The 15928-nt window shown below is 34.6% G+C and overlaps 1 protein-coding gene across 1 annotated transcript; it reads right to left on the bottom strand.

Annotated features, from left to right (window-relative positions):
- Positions 1-2236: 2236 nt before the first annotated feature.
- LOC145694150 (uncharacterized) lies at positions 2237-2843 on the bottom strand. The gene is made up of 2 exons (XM_081770261.1): positions 2811-2843; positions 2237-2639 (listed from the first exon to the last, which is right to left on the bottom strand). Exons 1-2 carry the CDS (start codon positions 2817-2819, stop codon positions 2316-2318), a joined length of 333 nt encoding a protein of 110 aa, XP_081626387.1. The 5' UTR covers positions 2820-2843; the 3' UTR covers positions 2237-2315.
- Between the last annotated feature and the right edge of the window lie 13085 nt (positions 2844-15928).

The raw sequence follows: 15928 nt of genomic DNA, 5'->3' as shown, positions 1-15928 counted from the left end.
TATTTAAATATATGAAGGACTATATGTTTACTATATATGATCTTTCAGTGCCGCTATGTTGTAAAACGTCCAAGAAAAAACAGTAGAAGGATCGTGACTCTTCGAACAGCGACGAAGAATGTCTTGTTGAAGCTTGAAAGAATGCTTGCTTGTCTGACAGAATCTTCTGATGATAAATAATTTGGATGGCCCACACCCTGATGATTTCGTCGAAAAAGAGGACCCTAAAACAGAGTGCATTAGACCAGAAGAGTTTGTTCTTTCAAATTTTAAAGGAGGTCGCCGAAATAGTACCACATATCGTTATATTGTGACAGTATTAAGAGTCTTCCTACCTGATGATAAAATTGAAGTTATGGGCCTTAAATCAGATGCAAACATTAAACATTTAAAACAGTCGAAACAGACTTTCATCCATTAAAGAGTCGGATATCATTCTCATTTTCATATCCCGTATAGTGATAGATATAAATAGTCTCCTGTTTTGAATATATTGTTGATGGTATGGAAGTAATAAAGCTAGAACTATTTGTAAGTACTGCAATAACATGATAAACTTGTAACTTTTTATGTTATTCAACAGAAATGTATGTCTACTTTTATCGTTCAGTACAAGTTGTGAAAATTTCATCTTTTTTATTTTTATTTTATTTTATTTTATTTTATTTATTTTTCCGTGTTTAATGCGATCGTGTTCAATCATGAAAACGGCATGATATTGTGTAGCTAATATTTTCTGCATGATGCAGCTTTCCGTGGGAACAAAGGAATTTTTCGTAAAGACAAAAGATGAAAGTAATTTTTCTTTACTCTAAACCTGCTCTCCACCATTACTTGAAAAGTTGTTACTGATAAAGTAGGTACCAGAAAAGCGAGCAATTTTTCATTTAATTTTTGATAGGGAATAATTGTAACCATCAGAGATAATTACATCAAATTTTGTCATGTGAAACATTACACTCAAAACATTTTATTATAGCTCCCAGTATTCTCTAGAGTCTTCAATCCTGTAACTCATGCGGGTTTTTCACAATAGCCCCATTGCTATTTCAAAATACAGAGGCTATTTTGAAACACGTTTCCATTTTTTGATGGAAAACTAAATGTGATAACGAAAAGCAAAAGTTATTTTTAAAAGTGTTTGTTTAATGTTTATACTAGTATTTTTTGTTTCTAACCCAAGCAGCTTTTGCTGCACACTCAGAAGTTAGGTTTTTCGTTTCACAATTACAACATTTGAGCCTAATAAGAACAATAAATACTAATAATAGTAACAATATGTAGAAAATATTTAACAATAACAATAGTTCAAGAAACAATAAACGATCAGAAATCACCGTTTAAGGCACACCTTTTCACATGCACTGACTACTGTCTACTCAGTATCCATGAAGTCTTCTTCCACCACGTCAAATTTCAAAGAAATTGAAAGTGGCTTACGAACAGATGTGGATTTTACTCTTTTCGGGGAAAGAGTCATATCATTGAGCTGGCGTATATACTGGTTAAATTTGATGTCGGCTATATAAGCTGAGTGGTGATAAGTTGAAGTTCGCCTAAAACCAAAACTAAAAGAAATACGTATGATTTTGGAGGGTTAGCTAATAAAAGCGATCGGGATCTGAATTTCTGAACTTTGTCTTGAATGTTCCAGTTATTATTTTACATTGTACTATTTTGTACAGATAGGGTGTAATTTAGGGAGTCACTGATGAAAAATGTGAAACTAACTATATCAGTGGAGAATGTTGTTCCAACCCTATCCTCAAAGCAAAACCTGAAATGACCGATAATAGGTATTAAGAGATAGAAGTAAGTTAGAGAAGCATTTGAAACACAAGTACTTATTCATGTTCAATATTTAAATGATTTTTAGTATTAAGATACACATTGTTTCCATAAGAAAAGAGTTGCCTGTTCAAGCATGATGAAGTCTACTTAATGTTAACAACAATAAACAGCAAGTAATCGCTCATAAAGTACACGGCCTATTTTATAAGAGTCCAGAATCTTAGGCATTTTCGTTATTTTGTGCATTTTTTACACGAATATAATAATTTTGTTAATTAAAGAAACAATAAATTAAAACATCAAACCTATGGTGGTTTATAATTGGTTTTCCTTTTTTTTCGGAGCAAATTCATAGAAACATCAATTTTTCATACAATTTTAGGAAGAAAGTTAGCTCTGGCTACTTAAATTTCAATATACAACAGTAACTTGCAAAGTAAATTTATTGATTTCTATTTACATAAATATGAAAAATTATTCATTATATATAATTGATCTCCATAGAAGCTACCAGTATTTATCTTTCAACCTTTGATAACTAATCCACCAAGACCACTGCCGATAACTGGTGAAACAAGTCCAAGTGAGGAAACAACAGGAGAACTTAAAGCCAAAGATCCCCAGGAAGATGACACCACTGGAGAGGATAGAGCAGGAACACCTACAGCAGCAAGTGGAGATGTAATACGAGCTCCAATCACAGGGGAAGAATTAACGGTGACAGCAGAGGAGACTGAAGTGGGAGTCACAAGTTTGGTTCCTGAGATACTTGCTGGTGACAACAGTCCTACTCCTCCTAACACTCCACCTTCGACGGAGGCAAAAGCCAAAAGAGCGACAAGGCAAATCTGAAACATAACCAATAAAAGTTAATTACAAGAAAATTAGATTGTATGTTCACAATATACATTTATATCATAAAGGGAAATCGTTTTTATTTTACAAGAACGGCTGACTGGTTTATGGATATTGCCTACATGTATGAACTCAATTTTGCTTATCCTAGAGTGATTACTTACGTATTTCATGTTGTTTTCTACTGTTTTTACTTCAAGAAATGATCAAGAGTAAATAATATGTGGTTGATCGGTAATCATGGTATATATACAGTTCAAAAGACCTTGTACAATTGCACCTTTCTTTTCCAAGTTGTATGACGAAATACGTACATGACATTTCAAATTCCAAGCCTATAGAAGATTATTGAAAGAAAGCAAAACGTCAGTCCCTTTTCCTTTCATTACAATTATTGAATATGCAATTAAAAGGATTTTCTTTATTCTTGCCTATTTAATTTATTGTTCTTCCTAAACTACATTTTTTAATTTATTGCGCTTTGTTAAATTATAATTGAGTTGTTTGTTCATATATGTCACGATACGTCAATGACAGGAGAGCATGGATGTCACTCAATATGTTAACTTATTATTTAAGGATATTTCAGTGTTTGGCAAAATTATTTGCTTGCAAATAACGTTTGAGGTACAATCGAAAGTCCATTTAAAGTTGAAACTTGAACAGAAGAGAAACTTGTCATCCAACGTGTGTATATATTAAAAGTACCATCCAGCTTTGCACCTTGTGAGACTGGCAAAAACAAATCCTGAAAGAAACTTTCAAGATATTCAGACAGGGATTTGAACCTAAAATCTTCCTATTTAAAAGCAAGAATGGTTTCTCCTTCCTTCAATTATCTGAAAATGCACTTACGGAGTATTCTAAAAATGCGTTAATGCGAAAAGGAACTCAACAATTTGGTTCCTAATATAAATCGTTTCAATTTACACCAGTGTATATTCAGAGCTGCTGTTCTTTCTATTTAATTTATAATTTGTCAGTACTTGATGATTCCAGTTATTATCGATAATTCATTTTCAATAAGAGTGGAAAGGGTAACAAGTTAACTTGGATTATATTGGAATTCATTGTGAATTAATTATTTAAAGACAGAAAACTTTTCCGCGAATTACCATTTTTCAGTTAGAACTTGAAATCTTTTACTTTTTAGAAAATATTATTATTTCTCCTACAACATTGTTTTGTAGCACTAAATACGAATGGAGAATATTAAAATGCTAGGGAAATAATAAACAAAGAATTTGAAACATTTTATTTTCTCTTTATAAACTTTGGTTTTATAAACTAGTTATTTTTTTTTCAAGTAACAAAATAGAATAATTTTGTTCTCGAATTTAATTTCTGGAATATAACCAAAAGTACCTTGAACTTCAAAATATTGAATGCTAAAGTACAATAAATGTAATGCTTTGATTTACATGTAGTGATATTTTTCCTCCGTTTTTATTCGTAACTTTAAATATTATACTTTGTTTTCTATCTCCTTTAAATTGTTTGCCACTTTCGAAATGTGATTTTAGGATTAGCTTACATCTTAGATTATTTTTAAAATGAAACTTCTAAAAATCTATCAACAGTAACGTTCATCCTAGTGATCTTCGAGGTGTGCTACTACAATTTAACTTTCTCATTGCTGCGGCTGCAAATTCTTTGCGGCCATAGTCGCTTTGACGGCGAACAGTATAAGCTAGAAAGCTGGCTTCTATGGCATAGAGTATAGATTTGGAATGTGGTTTTCAACCTTCATCGCGTTCTGTCATACAAGGTGCCCATATGAAACCTCCCTGATTACAAATATTAATTGCATGGAAACTATTAGTGCCAGAGAATAACGGTTTGCGGCATCTTCAAGAGCAACAGAAACAGGTTTCTCTTTTTTCTGGGGTGCTTAACCATTCCAAACATCTGCTTCTCGATATCTCTTGTCTTTCTTGCTCTGATACTTATTGATAGACAGATATATATGGACGGAGATAACCGTTCTATAAGAATTCCTATTTTAGTGCGTACCATAGTTTCAAAATTTAATAATATAATAAGTTTTGAGTACGTAAAATTACAATAATTGTGCTTTGATTCGTTTTTCAAATTCATATCTCAATTCCCAGTGAATCAGAGCAAGATGTATTATTGTCTCTAAGAGAATTATGAGAGTTTAGGTATTTCAGTGTTTTAGTTGTATAACGAGTCAGTATACAGTGTTTCAAAACAACAATGACAACGTCTGGGAGGTGATTAATGACATCAAGATAAGACAAAAAGTACAGACCAACCTGGGTGCACAAATGCTTCCTTTCGGAGTTATAACCTGCCGAAAACAAGAAAAAATGAACTTCGAACGTCCATAGCTCCAAAACTAAAGGACCTACTGTAGTCGGGTCAAAACTTCACTTAGGAACTAATTTGTGCTCTATTCAAATATACATGTTTCAGACTCCTGAGGTACTCACGCAACAATTTTCATAGAGGTAGTTTAGTTACGGGTGTATAGTTTGAAGTACTCACCAACTACTCTATAAAAATTGTTGCGGAAGAAGTACCGCAGGATTCTGAAACTTGGATATTTGGATAGGGCTCATACTAGTTCCTAAGTGAAGTCTTGATCCGATTACGGTAGGTCCAATAGCTTTGGAGCTATGGATCTTCAAAGTTGATTTTTTTTATGTTTTCAGCAGCCTATAACTCAGAAAGGAAGCATTTGTACGCCCAAATTGGTTTATACTTTTTGTCTTATCTTGGTGTCCGGAATCACCTCCCAAACGTTGTCGGTGTTGTTTTGAAACACCCTGTATATACACAAAACCACTATGCACCTAAGAGTTCTAAGGATCAAAAGTAGAATAAGACGAAAGTTGTGATAATAAGCATTTCTCCGTATAAATAAGATATATCTATGTAGCCAACATAAAATGAATAATAGCTATTTTATTTATTAATTTACTTAAATATGCTCATTAACGAACGTATTGACAGAGTTTAGACCAAATTATAAATTTGGCATCTCGAAGAAAATGCCATGAAAATAACCTCCTAAAACTGAAGTTCCAACAACGGCACTAGAAGTGATCGTTAGACTAATACGTAAAGAGAAATTGGAAAAGCATACCAAAAGTTCGTGAATAATAATGAAGTTGAGAATGCTAAATATTATAGTGTATTCAACGCACCATGAAAAGTGGTGATAATTTTGTGTATTTACAATATTAAACTACAATAAACATCAAAATGTGCTTCATAAATATTTATTAAATTCTAATATAGAAATACATGACCGCCATTTATTCAAATTCACCATACCGGTACTGTTTTGAGTTAACATATCCTTTTTTTTTTAAAAAAAAAAAGAAGAAGAAGAAGAAAAGACGAAGTGTATTCAACACTCGATAACTACTCCACTGAGTCAGCTGCTTACAACCGGAGAAACAACGCGATTGACGAGACCACAGGTGAAAAAACAACACCAACTAATGAAACAACAGGTGAAGAAAGAAGACCAAAAAAGGAAACAACAGGAGAAGTTAAGGCCATAGATCCCAGGGAAGATGACACCACTGGGGAGGATAGAACAGGAACACCTACAGCAGCAAGTGGAGATGTAATACGAGCTCCAATCAGAATAGAAGAATTAACGGTCATACCAGAGGAGACTGAAGTGGGAGTCACAAGTCTGCTTCCTAAGATACTTGCTGGTGACAACAGTCCAACTCCTCCTAACACTCCACCTTCGACGGAGGCGAAAGCCACAAGAGCGACAAGGCAAATCTGAAAGAGAAAACGTATTTTGTTTACGACATCTCTGATGATTGACTTTTATTGTTTGTTATGATCAAAAGAAATATAAGGGTAATTAATAATATACGGTGCATTTTCTATATTTAAACACAATGTGCCTTATAAAGATTCGTTTTGACTTATGTTTAGCGCCACACTAAGGGTTTGACTTACACATTGTTATCAGAAGTGTATTCAGAATCTCTGATTAGCTCGTAGTAGTTGACTAAGTTAATCACATGTGACTAATTAATTTAGAGCAGAGGATACCCTGGTTTAGCTACAATAAACTTACAAGAACACAAAGGCAGTTAATTACCTGTCTTTCTTTCTTTCCTTTCACCTCATCTGGAGAGTTAACTATGAAGTAGCTATGAACCCGAGTCTTCTACAGTAACAGAACTGTTTCGTAAAGTGAACAGTGAGAGATGAGTAGAAAATTTCCAGTTTTCTGATGGATATATACATTTTCTGATCGATAAATTATAGTTTTTTTATATGTATAATTACAAGGTAATCCTTCTATTGGCGCTAATATTAGTTGACTTCTACTTATTCTCCCCGTAAATACATCCGTCAGAAACGAATAAGTTAATCCTATTTCATAACTATTTTTAAGTTGTGATATCAAACCACAATAAAAACCCTTCGACTTTCGTATTACATGCATTTTCATTTTTATAGACTATGCATTCCCACGTCTAGATTTCCGTATTCGTGACATTTATTTTTCTCAGCCCGATGTATTGGGGTATTGGGATTATATTAATTAATCATACCCAAATCAATTTATTAACTGAACTCCAAGCAGACTCTGAATACCAAAAAATACACCCTTCTTAGTACAGAACTAACAAGACTCTAACTAATCACGTGACTATTACTCGATTAACGTATTCTCTCTGAATACCGCCCAGTAACTTTTATTCGCTTACCTTATCGTTAGTATGAAAGACAGGAAAGATTGTGTAAATACATATTTTCTTTCATGATAGTTGAGGAAATGTACTAAATCTGAATACCTAGTTATTTATGTGTAATCGATGTGTGTCTAGAAATTTTGACAATTCACTAACTTTACATTTGTATATATCTGAATATGTGAATATATATTTGAATGTTTCCGCTATGGAATTATTAGTATACGCCAATTTAGCATGCTTTAAAGTAATTTGTAGTTGTAGTCAATGATTGCATATTTGGAGAATGGTGATAAATACTAGAAGTTTCCAAAAAATTATCAATCTTTCCCCTTGATTCTCCAAAGTACTTTACGTTTCTCTGCCTGTACGATAGTTGGGTTTACAATATATGAACTGCTCAGGAGAAGACAATCATAACCGCCATTTTCTATATTACGAGTAAAACTGGAAAAGGAAGTTCAACATTCTCATACAATGCAATGCAAAGACAGACACTAAACAAGCTTCCATTACAGGATACAGGTGTAATTCCAAATTTAAACTACCTACACACTTTTCTATGCTCCGATCCCACACCATTCCATTAAATAACTCATGGATCGGATTCTATGCTCCGATCCATGAAACACTCACCGGTAGTGGTGCTTATCATTGTCTTCCCCCGAGTGACTTCATTTTGAATTAATTATAATAATTTCAAAGCATAAGCATAAACCAGAGATGAAGTGAGCCAGGGGGTCGTGGATGAAGGTTTGTGAATGGGTCAGTGTTTCATGGATCAACAGTACGTGATCCACTGCGATCTACCAACTACCGTAACCTACTTTGACCCACTACAACACAGTGACCAACTCTGCTCAGTGCATTGTAAACAGGAACTTCTGAAAACTGCTAAATTTGTCTACGTTTTTACTTTTAAGCCGACCATTTTACTTCCTTTTTCATTTGTTTTAATTTACTTACCTGAGATGACTACGCCTAAATGAAAAAGAACTTAAGGCACTTTTGGATATTGATATTTGAAATTGTAATAATATTAATACTTAGTTTTCGAGATATAGTCGAATTTTACACTTTCTCCTCCTTTACGTTGGACTACTTTACCTTGATTTAAAAACTTTCAAATTTCATCCTATTTTTCACTGAAACGCATCTGTAATTCAACAAAGAAAAAATTAAATATAATAATGAAATTGAAATCCATCGTAATTTGGCCCATGACACACACTTTACCATTGTATATCGTAAAGGTCAGATAAAACGGTATTGTAACAGAGCGGTGCTTGAGCGATGGACCGTAGAAATTCAAACTCCGATCAGTGATAATTACACAGCCTTGTTTTATTAAAAGTGTATGGAGAGGAGGACGTGGATCATGGGTCAGAGTTGATGACGATGGGTCTTTGTGAATTGGTGGGTCAGAGTAGTCACGGTGAGTGATGGGTCAAAAAGGGTCACGTTGAGTGGTGGGTAGTGGGTCAGTGTGGGTCACGGTGGGTAGTGGGTCAGTGGGTCATATGTCAACTTTTCATTGACCCACGAAATCTCTGTCGTAAACGTATATAGTTTTAATATACTTGTACATTTTTCTCTTACAAAGAAAAGTTAGTATTCTTGATGAACAACTGCAAAATCTCTTGTCAAAGAAAAAATGCAATTTACACGTCACTTAGTTGTATTATGCCTAAATGAAAATAATTGCTTTAGTGAAAATTTATTCTACCGTACTTCATACTGTCAAATTAAGTAAACAAGTGTTTTCCTATAATTTCTTTTCCTACTAAACCGGAATTTCTTTATGGAAGACTACGGAACAACATTATAACTATTTCTCTTTTCCGTTGTTTTGTATCACGAAATATAAGCATTAACTTTCAACAGTTAAAAAATTCTGAAGAAATTTATGATAATTATTTAGAATATAATTAAGGAAATTTAATGTATGTATGGTAACTATGATCGGCCTTGACATAATATTTTGAATAGCATAAGAAAATGTAAAAAAACGGAACGACAGGAATATGGGCTTAATCTTATCTTGAATACGTATTTGTTGCATCAGAATTGTCGTTTTAGTGCGTGTTAGTTTCTCTTTCCATATTTAAATTAAATTCTTAATGGCTGTATTAAAAAAAGCAGAATAATAATAAAACAATAACTTTGAAAGGAAACGTTCTCCTAAAATTGGAGTATAAAACGTGACAGTAGTTAGAAAGTATGTTTCTTTTAATTTGTTTTTCCAAAATAATTATTCGTGATTTGTGACCCTACAACAGGAAGAGAAGTATCTCCCAAGGATTGAAAGAAATATATAAATTGTAGGACTTTATTCACAAATATATCACTCTTCTTTAAAAAAAATCAATACTGAAATATCAGCGCTTTTTTCCATATTGTTCACCATGAAATACGTAAGTAGTGATTCAAGAAAATATTCATTAAAAAATACCGCACTTTTTCTTTGTTATTTCTAGTTTAGTCTCCAGTGTCTATCCTTCTAGCATAATGCATATTTTGCACCCGTCCAGGATATAAACCTTAGGTCGCATATGCCAAGGGTGCAGCTGTCAAATATTAGCATGATACTCATAATTTGTTCATTTCGTATTACTTGTGATTTAGCTCAAAGACGAAATTAGTTTTCAGTATTGCCCTTCTTATCTTACTTGCATTATTTCGTTTACGAAATCCTTTGAAACTTTGAGTTTTGAAACCAAGGCCAGAATTAATAACTACTGTAAATATGTGGGGCCACAATAACTCACAAGGAACGGACATGGACGTTTCATCCGGACATTTTAATCAAATCTAGTCCATTCGATAAACATAACAGAGATATGTTCATGCACAAAAAAATTAGATGAAATGGACAACGGAGCCCATCCCTGGGATCCATTAATCCTCTAACTCTTAAGTATAAAGAAAATCATAGACTCGCAGTGAAATAGCTATTGCTTCAACACTGTCCATTGGAAAGTCATAGTTTATAGTTCATTTTCTTCAGCATGAATCAAGCTTTCTAGAGGTGCTATGTATTGCGACTCATAACGTAAATAAACAGGGAAAATTGGGAGAATGTCGGAAAAATTCCTTCCAAAAATCCCTCCCTTCAACTTTGGACCTTTCTGCAGTGGCACCGGCTAAAAGCGCACAATCCAAATATATTTCGAAAAATACTATAGAGGATAAGAAATGTGTACCAAGTTTTGTATTGATTGATAAAATAGATATGAGGAGAAAACGTGTATTGGTTTACAAGTTATTCCCTCATATCTTTTCCGCCTATCAATACAAAACTTGGTACAGTCATTTCCAGTCATTTACATTCAGTTATGGGTCCCAATAGGTAACACCTCTGGAAATCTTGTTTTATGCTGAAGAGAATGAACTATAAACCACGACTTTTCAATGAACGGTGTTGATGTAATAGCTATTTCACTGCGAGTCTACGATTTTCTTAATGCTAACATCAGGCCTCAGAGACTTACTCGGTTGTCCATGGCACCTAATATTTTGTGCATGAACATATCTTTATGTTTATGGAGTGGACTAGGTTTCATTCGGATCCCCAGATGATACGTTCATGTCCGTTCCTTGTCAGTAGTAGAACATTCACCTGTGATGCATAGAGTTCTCGGTTCGATCCCAGCTCGCACGAAGTGAACTTTGTGGTGCACAAACATCGTGCACGGGGGTTTTCTCGGGGTTCTCCCGTTTCTCCCCTTTCTCCATTCCACCTTTTCCTTCATTTCTCATCATCACCGTCTCCTTTAGCCTAGTAGGCATAATCGTGGGACATAAAACTCAAAGATTCCATTTCGTTTATTTTTACTGTAAATATGTGACTTTCACAGTTTTAGCTCCGATTAGAAAGTTCATTTGATAATTACATTTACAAAGCAGGATTTTCTTCTAACATTAATCAATTAGTAATTTAAAGTTTTACATAACTGGAGCCTAAGTATTGTACTGTAAATTTTTAAGTAAAGACGTGATAAACGATGCACTTATAAAGTGTATTTAATTATTATTCTTGTAGTTTATATAAATACTGTTTACAGTATTTGCTACTGTACGATAGAAAGTAGCATTTAACTCGTATACCAATGCTCTGTAATTAGCCAAGGTCTGTTGGATTTTTAAAACTCGTAAAATGTAAATTAACAACAAAGTGTGCTTGTTATTAGTGCATCTCAAATATAGTTCATATTCATCATCATATATTTCGTAAGTTAATGTTTTTATATCACTGTTAATAAGCACACAACCTTTGAACTATCATTATCATGGTAAAATTGAAATTGTGCATGTTCAATTCAACTTTCTCATTGTGTATTAAATTTTACTTATTTGCATTTCAGATTTGTCTTCTCGCTCTTTTGGCTTTCGCCTCCGTTGAAGGTGGGTTGGTAGGAGTAGGAGTGTTGTCACCAGCAAGTGTCTCAGGAAGCAGTGTTGTGTCTCCAACTTCAGTCTCCTCAGCTCTCACCGTTAATACTTCTCCTGTGATTGGAGCTCGTATCAGATCTCCACTTGCTGCTGTAAGTGTTCCTGTTCTTTCCTCTCCAGTGGTGTCATCTTCCCTGGGATCTGTGGCCTTAACTTCTCCAGTTGTTTCCTCTCTTGGTCTTCTTTCTTCACCTGTTGTTTCATCAGTCGGACTTGTTTCACCAGTTGTCAGCACTGGTCTTGGTGGACTTGTTATCAAGGGTTGAGCACACCACTTCTGAAGCAATTGAGACATGGTTAACCCTACACAAACGCATAAATATTGATCATGTATTTTTCCTTAGTAGAGTGAAATAAATATTTATGGCAATTTACTTTGTCTTTTAAATAATATAAATAATATATATTTTACTCGTATAAAAGAACAAACAATTATTTCTTGACTGTACACTATTTTGGATGCTCAGCTTTAGTGCTTTCCAAATAACTCATTTACTTGATTTCAATAACATGTTTTAAGTCCGGAATTAATGTTTTGTGAAAATAGTCTATTTGCATGTCCCTTCACTTGCTGAGTGAATTGAGTCCAACTCAAAACTCGTCTTTTGGGGTCCCGGGTTCGATCCCAGCCCCCGCCAAGTGACCTTTGTGGTGCACAAACACCGTGTGCGTGGGTTTTCTCGGGGTTCTCCCGTTTCCTCCCACTTTCTTCATTCCACCATTTCATTCATTACTCATCATCACGGTCTCCTTTAGCCTAACCGGCATAACCATGAGACGTAAAACTCAAATATTTTAAAACTCGTCTTATCAATATGAAGCGATTTTTCAAAAAAAAAAAAAAAAAAAAAAAAAGAAAGAAAAAAAAAAGAAACTGTAATGTTTTCCATTGTCCAAGCTTTGCTTTCAGTAGATGTAAATTCAATTTAAACTAATCACTGAGCAAAACAATATGTTTATTATATATATATATATATATATATATATATATATATATATATATATATATATAATATATATATATATATATATATAAACATTAACCGGTGCAGTAGTTTTGCCAATTGTCCATTTTGGATACATCAGAAACTATCTCATATGATAAAGGCAAAATGAATAGTTGGCGAAACTTTACACATTAACAAATTTTAAAAATAAACGTATTATTTTGCTCAGTGAGTACAGAAATCGTGCAGAGCATAAATGTTTTTGACCAAAACTGCATACCACAATCGTTTTTCGAGCTGTTTGGGAATACGTGTATTTACCAACTAGGACATATGAGTAAATAAAGAATAGGGATGGCCAGAACCGGTTCCTGCTGGAATCGGTTTTCAGGTTTGAACGGATCCGGTTCCGGAACCGGTTTTTCGGATCCAGGTCTGGAACCTGTTCCCAAGATTCGGTTCTGGAACCGGGTTTTCGGATCCAGGTCTGGAAACGGTTCCGGAATTGGCTCTGAAAACCGGATCTCCATAAACCGGTTTTTCGCGGAACCGGTTCTGCTGGAACCGGAACTTTGTGGCCATCCCTACGCGAAACCCGAGCTGCTGGCAGGCTGTGAACAGTGTGCTAGATGAAATGATGGAAGCGACAGGTAGGCGCCCAGGCAGCGGCCGCTTGCCTCATTTGGTTAAACAAACTGGGTAACTGGCAAACTCATTTGGCTAAACATCCACTGGTGGACCAAATTTTTTTTTTCTGGAAGCACAAGTGTGTCTGAGAGGGGAAGGCACAAGCGCATGGTCCTCTTTACAGTGCTTTGATGGTGAACTTTGTTCCTCCTTTACGGGTCTTTGGGGTCTTTCGGATCCTGGTCTTGAACCGGTTCTGAAAACCGGATCTCCAAGAACCGGTTCCTCGCGGAACCTGTTCCTCCGGAACCGGAATCTTGTGTTCTCTAATAAAGACTTGAAGTTCTTTAATATTTCCATGATTTTATATTTCTTTTCCTTTCAATTTTGAATAAACATAATTTTTCATTGATACGTAACTGTGACATTAGAAAAATATATTATAAGACTTTTAGTTCAAGCAAAGATCAGCGCTAAGGGCAATAGGTTAAATCTTTATCCTTATAAAAGTTATTAGGGTTTGATTTGTTGATGTGGGTGACCTCTATGCAGATAGCCCAAGTTATGCATTCGCCTATGCGGAAACTTACCTCTATTTTTCACTTACGCGTTACTTTAATCCATTCTAAATGATAAGTTGAATGAATAATCATGCCATTTCATCTTTTCTGAATACCAGTTAATGGTAAATTGATTAACGTGCCAGTTTTCTGTACACATGATGCCGGGTTCGATAACCGGTGTGAATATTAAGATTGCTATAAATGGCCAAATATTAGTTCGGATGCGTTTAAACGCTAGAATCAGTCTGATTTCACCTTAATAGTGAAAAACATAAAATGAAATTTTTCAGTTTAAAGTCCACGATTATGCCCTTTAGACTAAAGGAGACGGCGATTAAGGCAAGTGAATGACTATAGAAGATTTGGTGGAATGACAAAGTGGGAGGAAACAGGTGTACCCTGAGATTCTGTCCACCACAAACTTAGTTGAAAGGAGATCGAACTAGGGACCCCAAACACTAGAAGTAAGTACTCTGCCATTCACCCACAGTGCCCCTCTCCCCCTCCCCCTACGATTAATGCTGCAAATGAACATTAAAATCAAATCACCAAACCATACCGGTAATAGTTTTTCTCTTGTGTGTACATTGCATTAGTTCTTGAGTGTTTCTTCTAATACGTACAGTCACATCTTTCTTTCCCAGAAATTAACGCCAAATACATTGTAATAAACTAGAAGATGAAATAACTGTTTCCTTTATCAAGAGAACTTTCACTGACATCTATTGGCAATTGAATGAAAATCTGACTTACTGTTTATATTAACATATTGACTTTTCTAGACTTGGTTTCTCTAAAAGTTTACTTTTGTAAGAATGACTTACACCACTGTAATCTAATCCTTCCAATGTTTCTATATCTTCTTTATTATGCGCGATAGGGTAACTTTCGGCGATATGGGCAAGTCTAATGTTTTCATAGCATCACTCTTACCAGAATTAATCTATAACTCAAATTTGTTAGTCGATAACATTATTGCTTAATACAAATGCTTATGGCGGTTGCACTATTAAATTGCATTATTTTGGAGGACCAAGGTAAGTAATTGTCCTTATTTGAATTGCACGTTTTGCTGATTGCAAGTTTCAGTTAGGTATATCGTATATGGAATTGACAAACAATGAACCTTTGAGTTAAACTTATATATAGAAACCTATAAACATTGCGTTGTCACTACCCAGCAAAGGATGAAGCTATCCGACACATTGTAACTGCAGTGTTGTAAATCATTACATATTGCCAATGCGTATAATATGGGTATATTCATTTTGTTTAAAATGAGCAAATATAATAAATATACATTGAGCAATTATCAGACAAACACAGAAACATACGAGGACCACTATTTATATTTTGAGCCTAACAATGAAAATACAGTAATTTGTCATTGAAAAGTGATTTATCGTTTTCGAAATATTCTCCTTTATGATCAATACAGTTTTGCATTCGTTCGAACCTTTGTCAAAGCATTTATTTTTTAATATTCTTGAGAAATCTCCATAATATAGTTTTTGAACGCTTCAACGGCTTCTTCCGCAGACTAAAATCGTTGTCCAGCAATTTATTCTTAATATTCGGGAACAAGAAGAAGTCATTGGGTGCCAAATCAGGACTGTACTGTGGATAACTAATCAATTCGATTTTTTGAGGGTTCAAATAATCGGTTGTTAGACGAAATGTGTGAGAGCTCGCATTATCTTGTTGAAGAATGATCCTGGGGCGCTTGATTGGTTTCCGTTTTTGACCGAAGACCTCCGGCAAACAAATTGCTGTGTACCATTCAGAGTTAACGGTTCTACGTTCCTCTAAAGTCACAGTTACCACATGATCAGTCCCCCCCCCCCAAAAAAAAAAAACTGGCGACCATTTGTTTCGATGTGCTTCGAGCGAGAACACCTATTGTTGGATTTGGTTCATCTTGAAACACCCATACTGTGGACTGCTGTTTACGTTCTGGCTCACATGCATATATCCATGATTCGTCACCTGTTATAATCTT

This window comes from Thermobia domestica, chromosome 9 (genome assembly GCF_964235325.1).
Source record: "Thermobia domestica chromosome 9, izTheDome1.hap1.1, whole genome shotgun sequence".
NCBI lineage: Eukaryota > Metazoa > Arthropoda > Insecta > Zygentoma > Lepismatidae > Thermobia > Thermobia domestica.
This window is presented reverse-complemented; position numbering and strand designations above follow the sequence as displayed.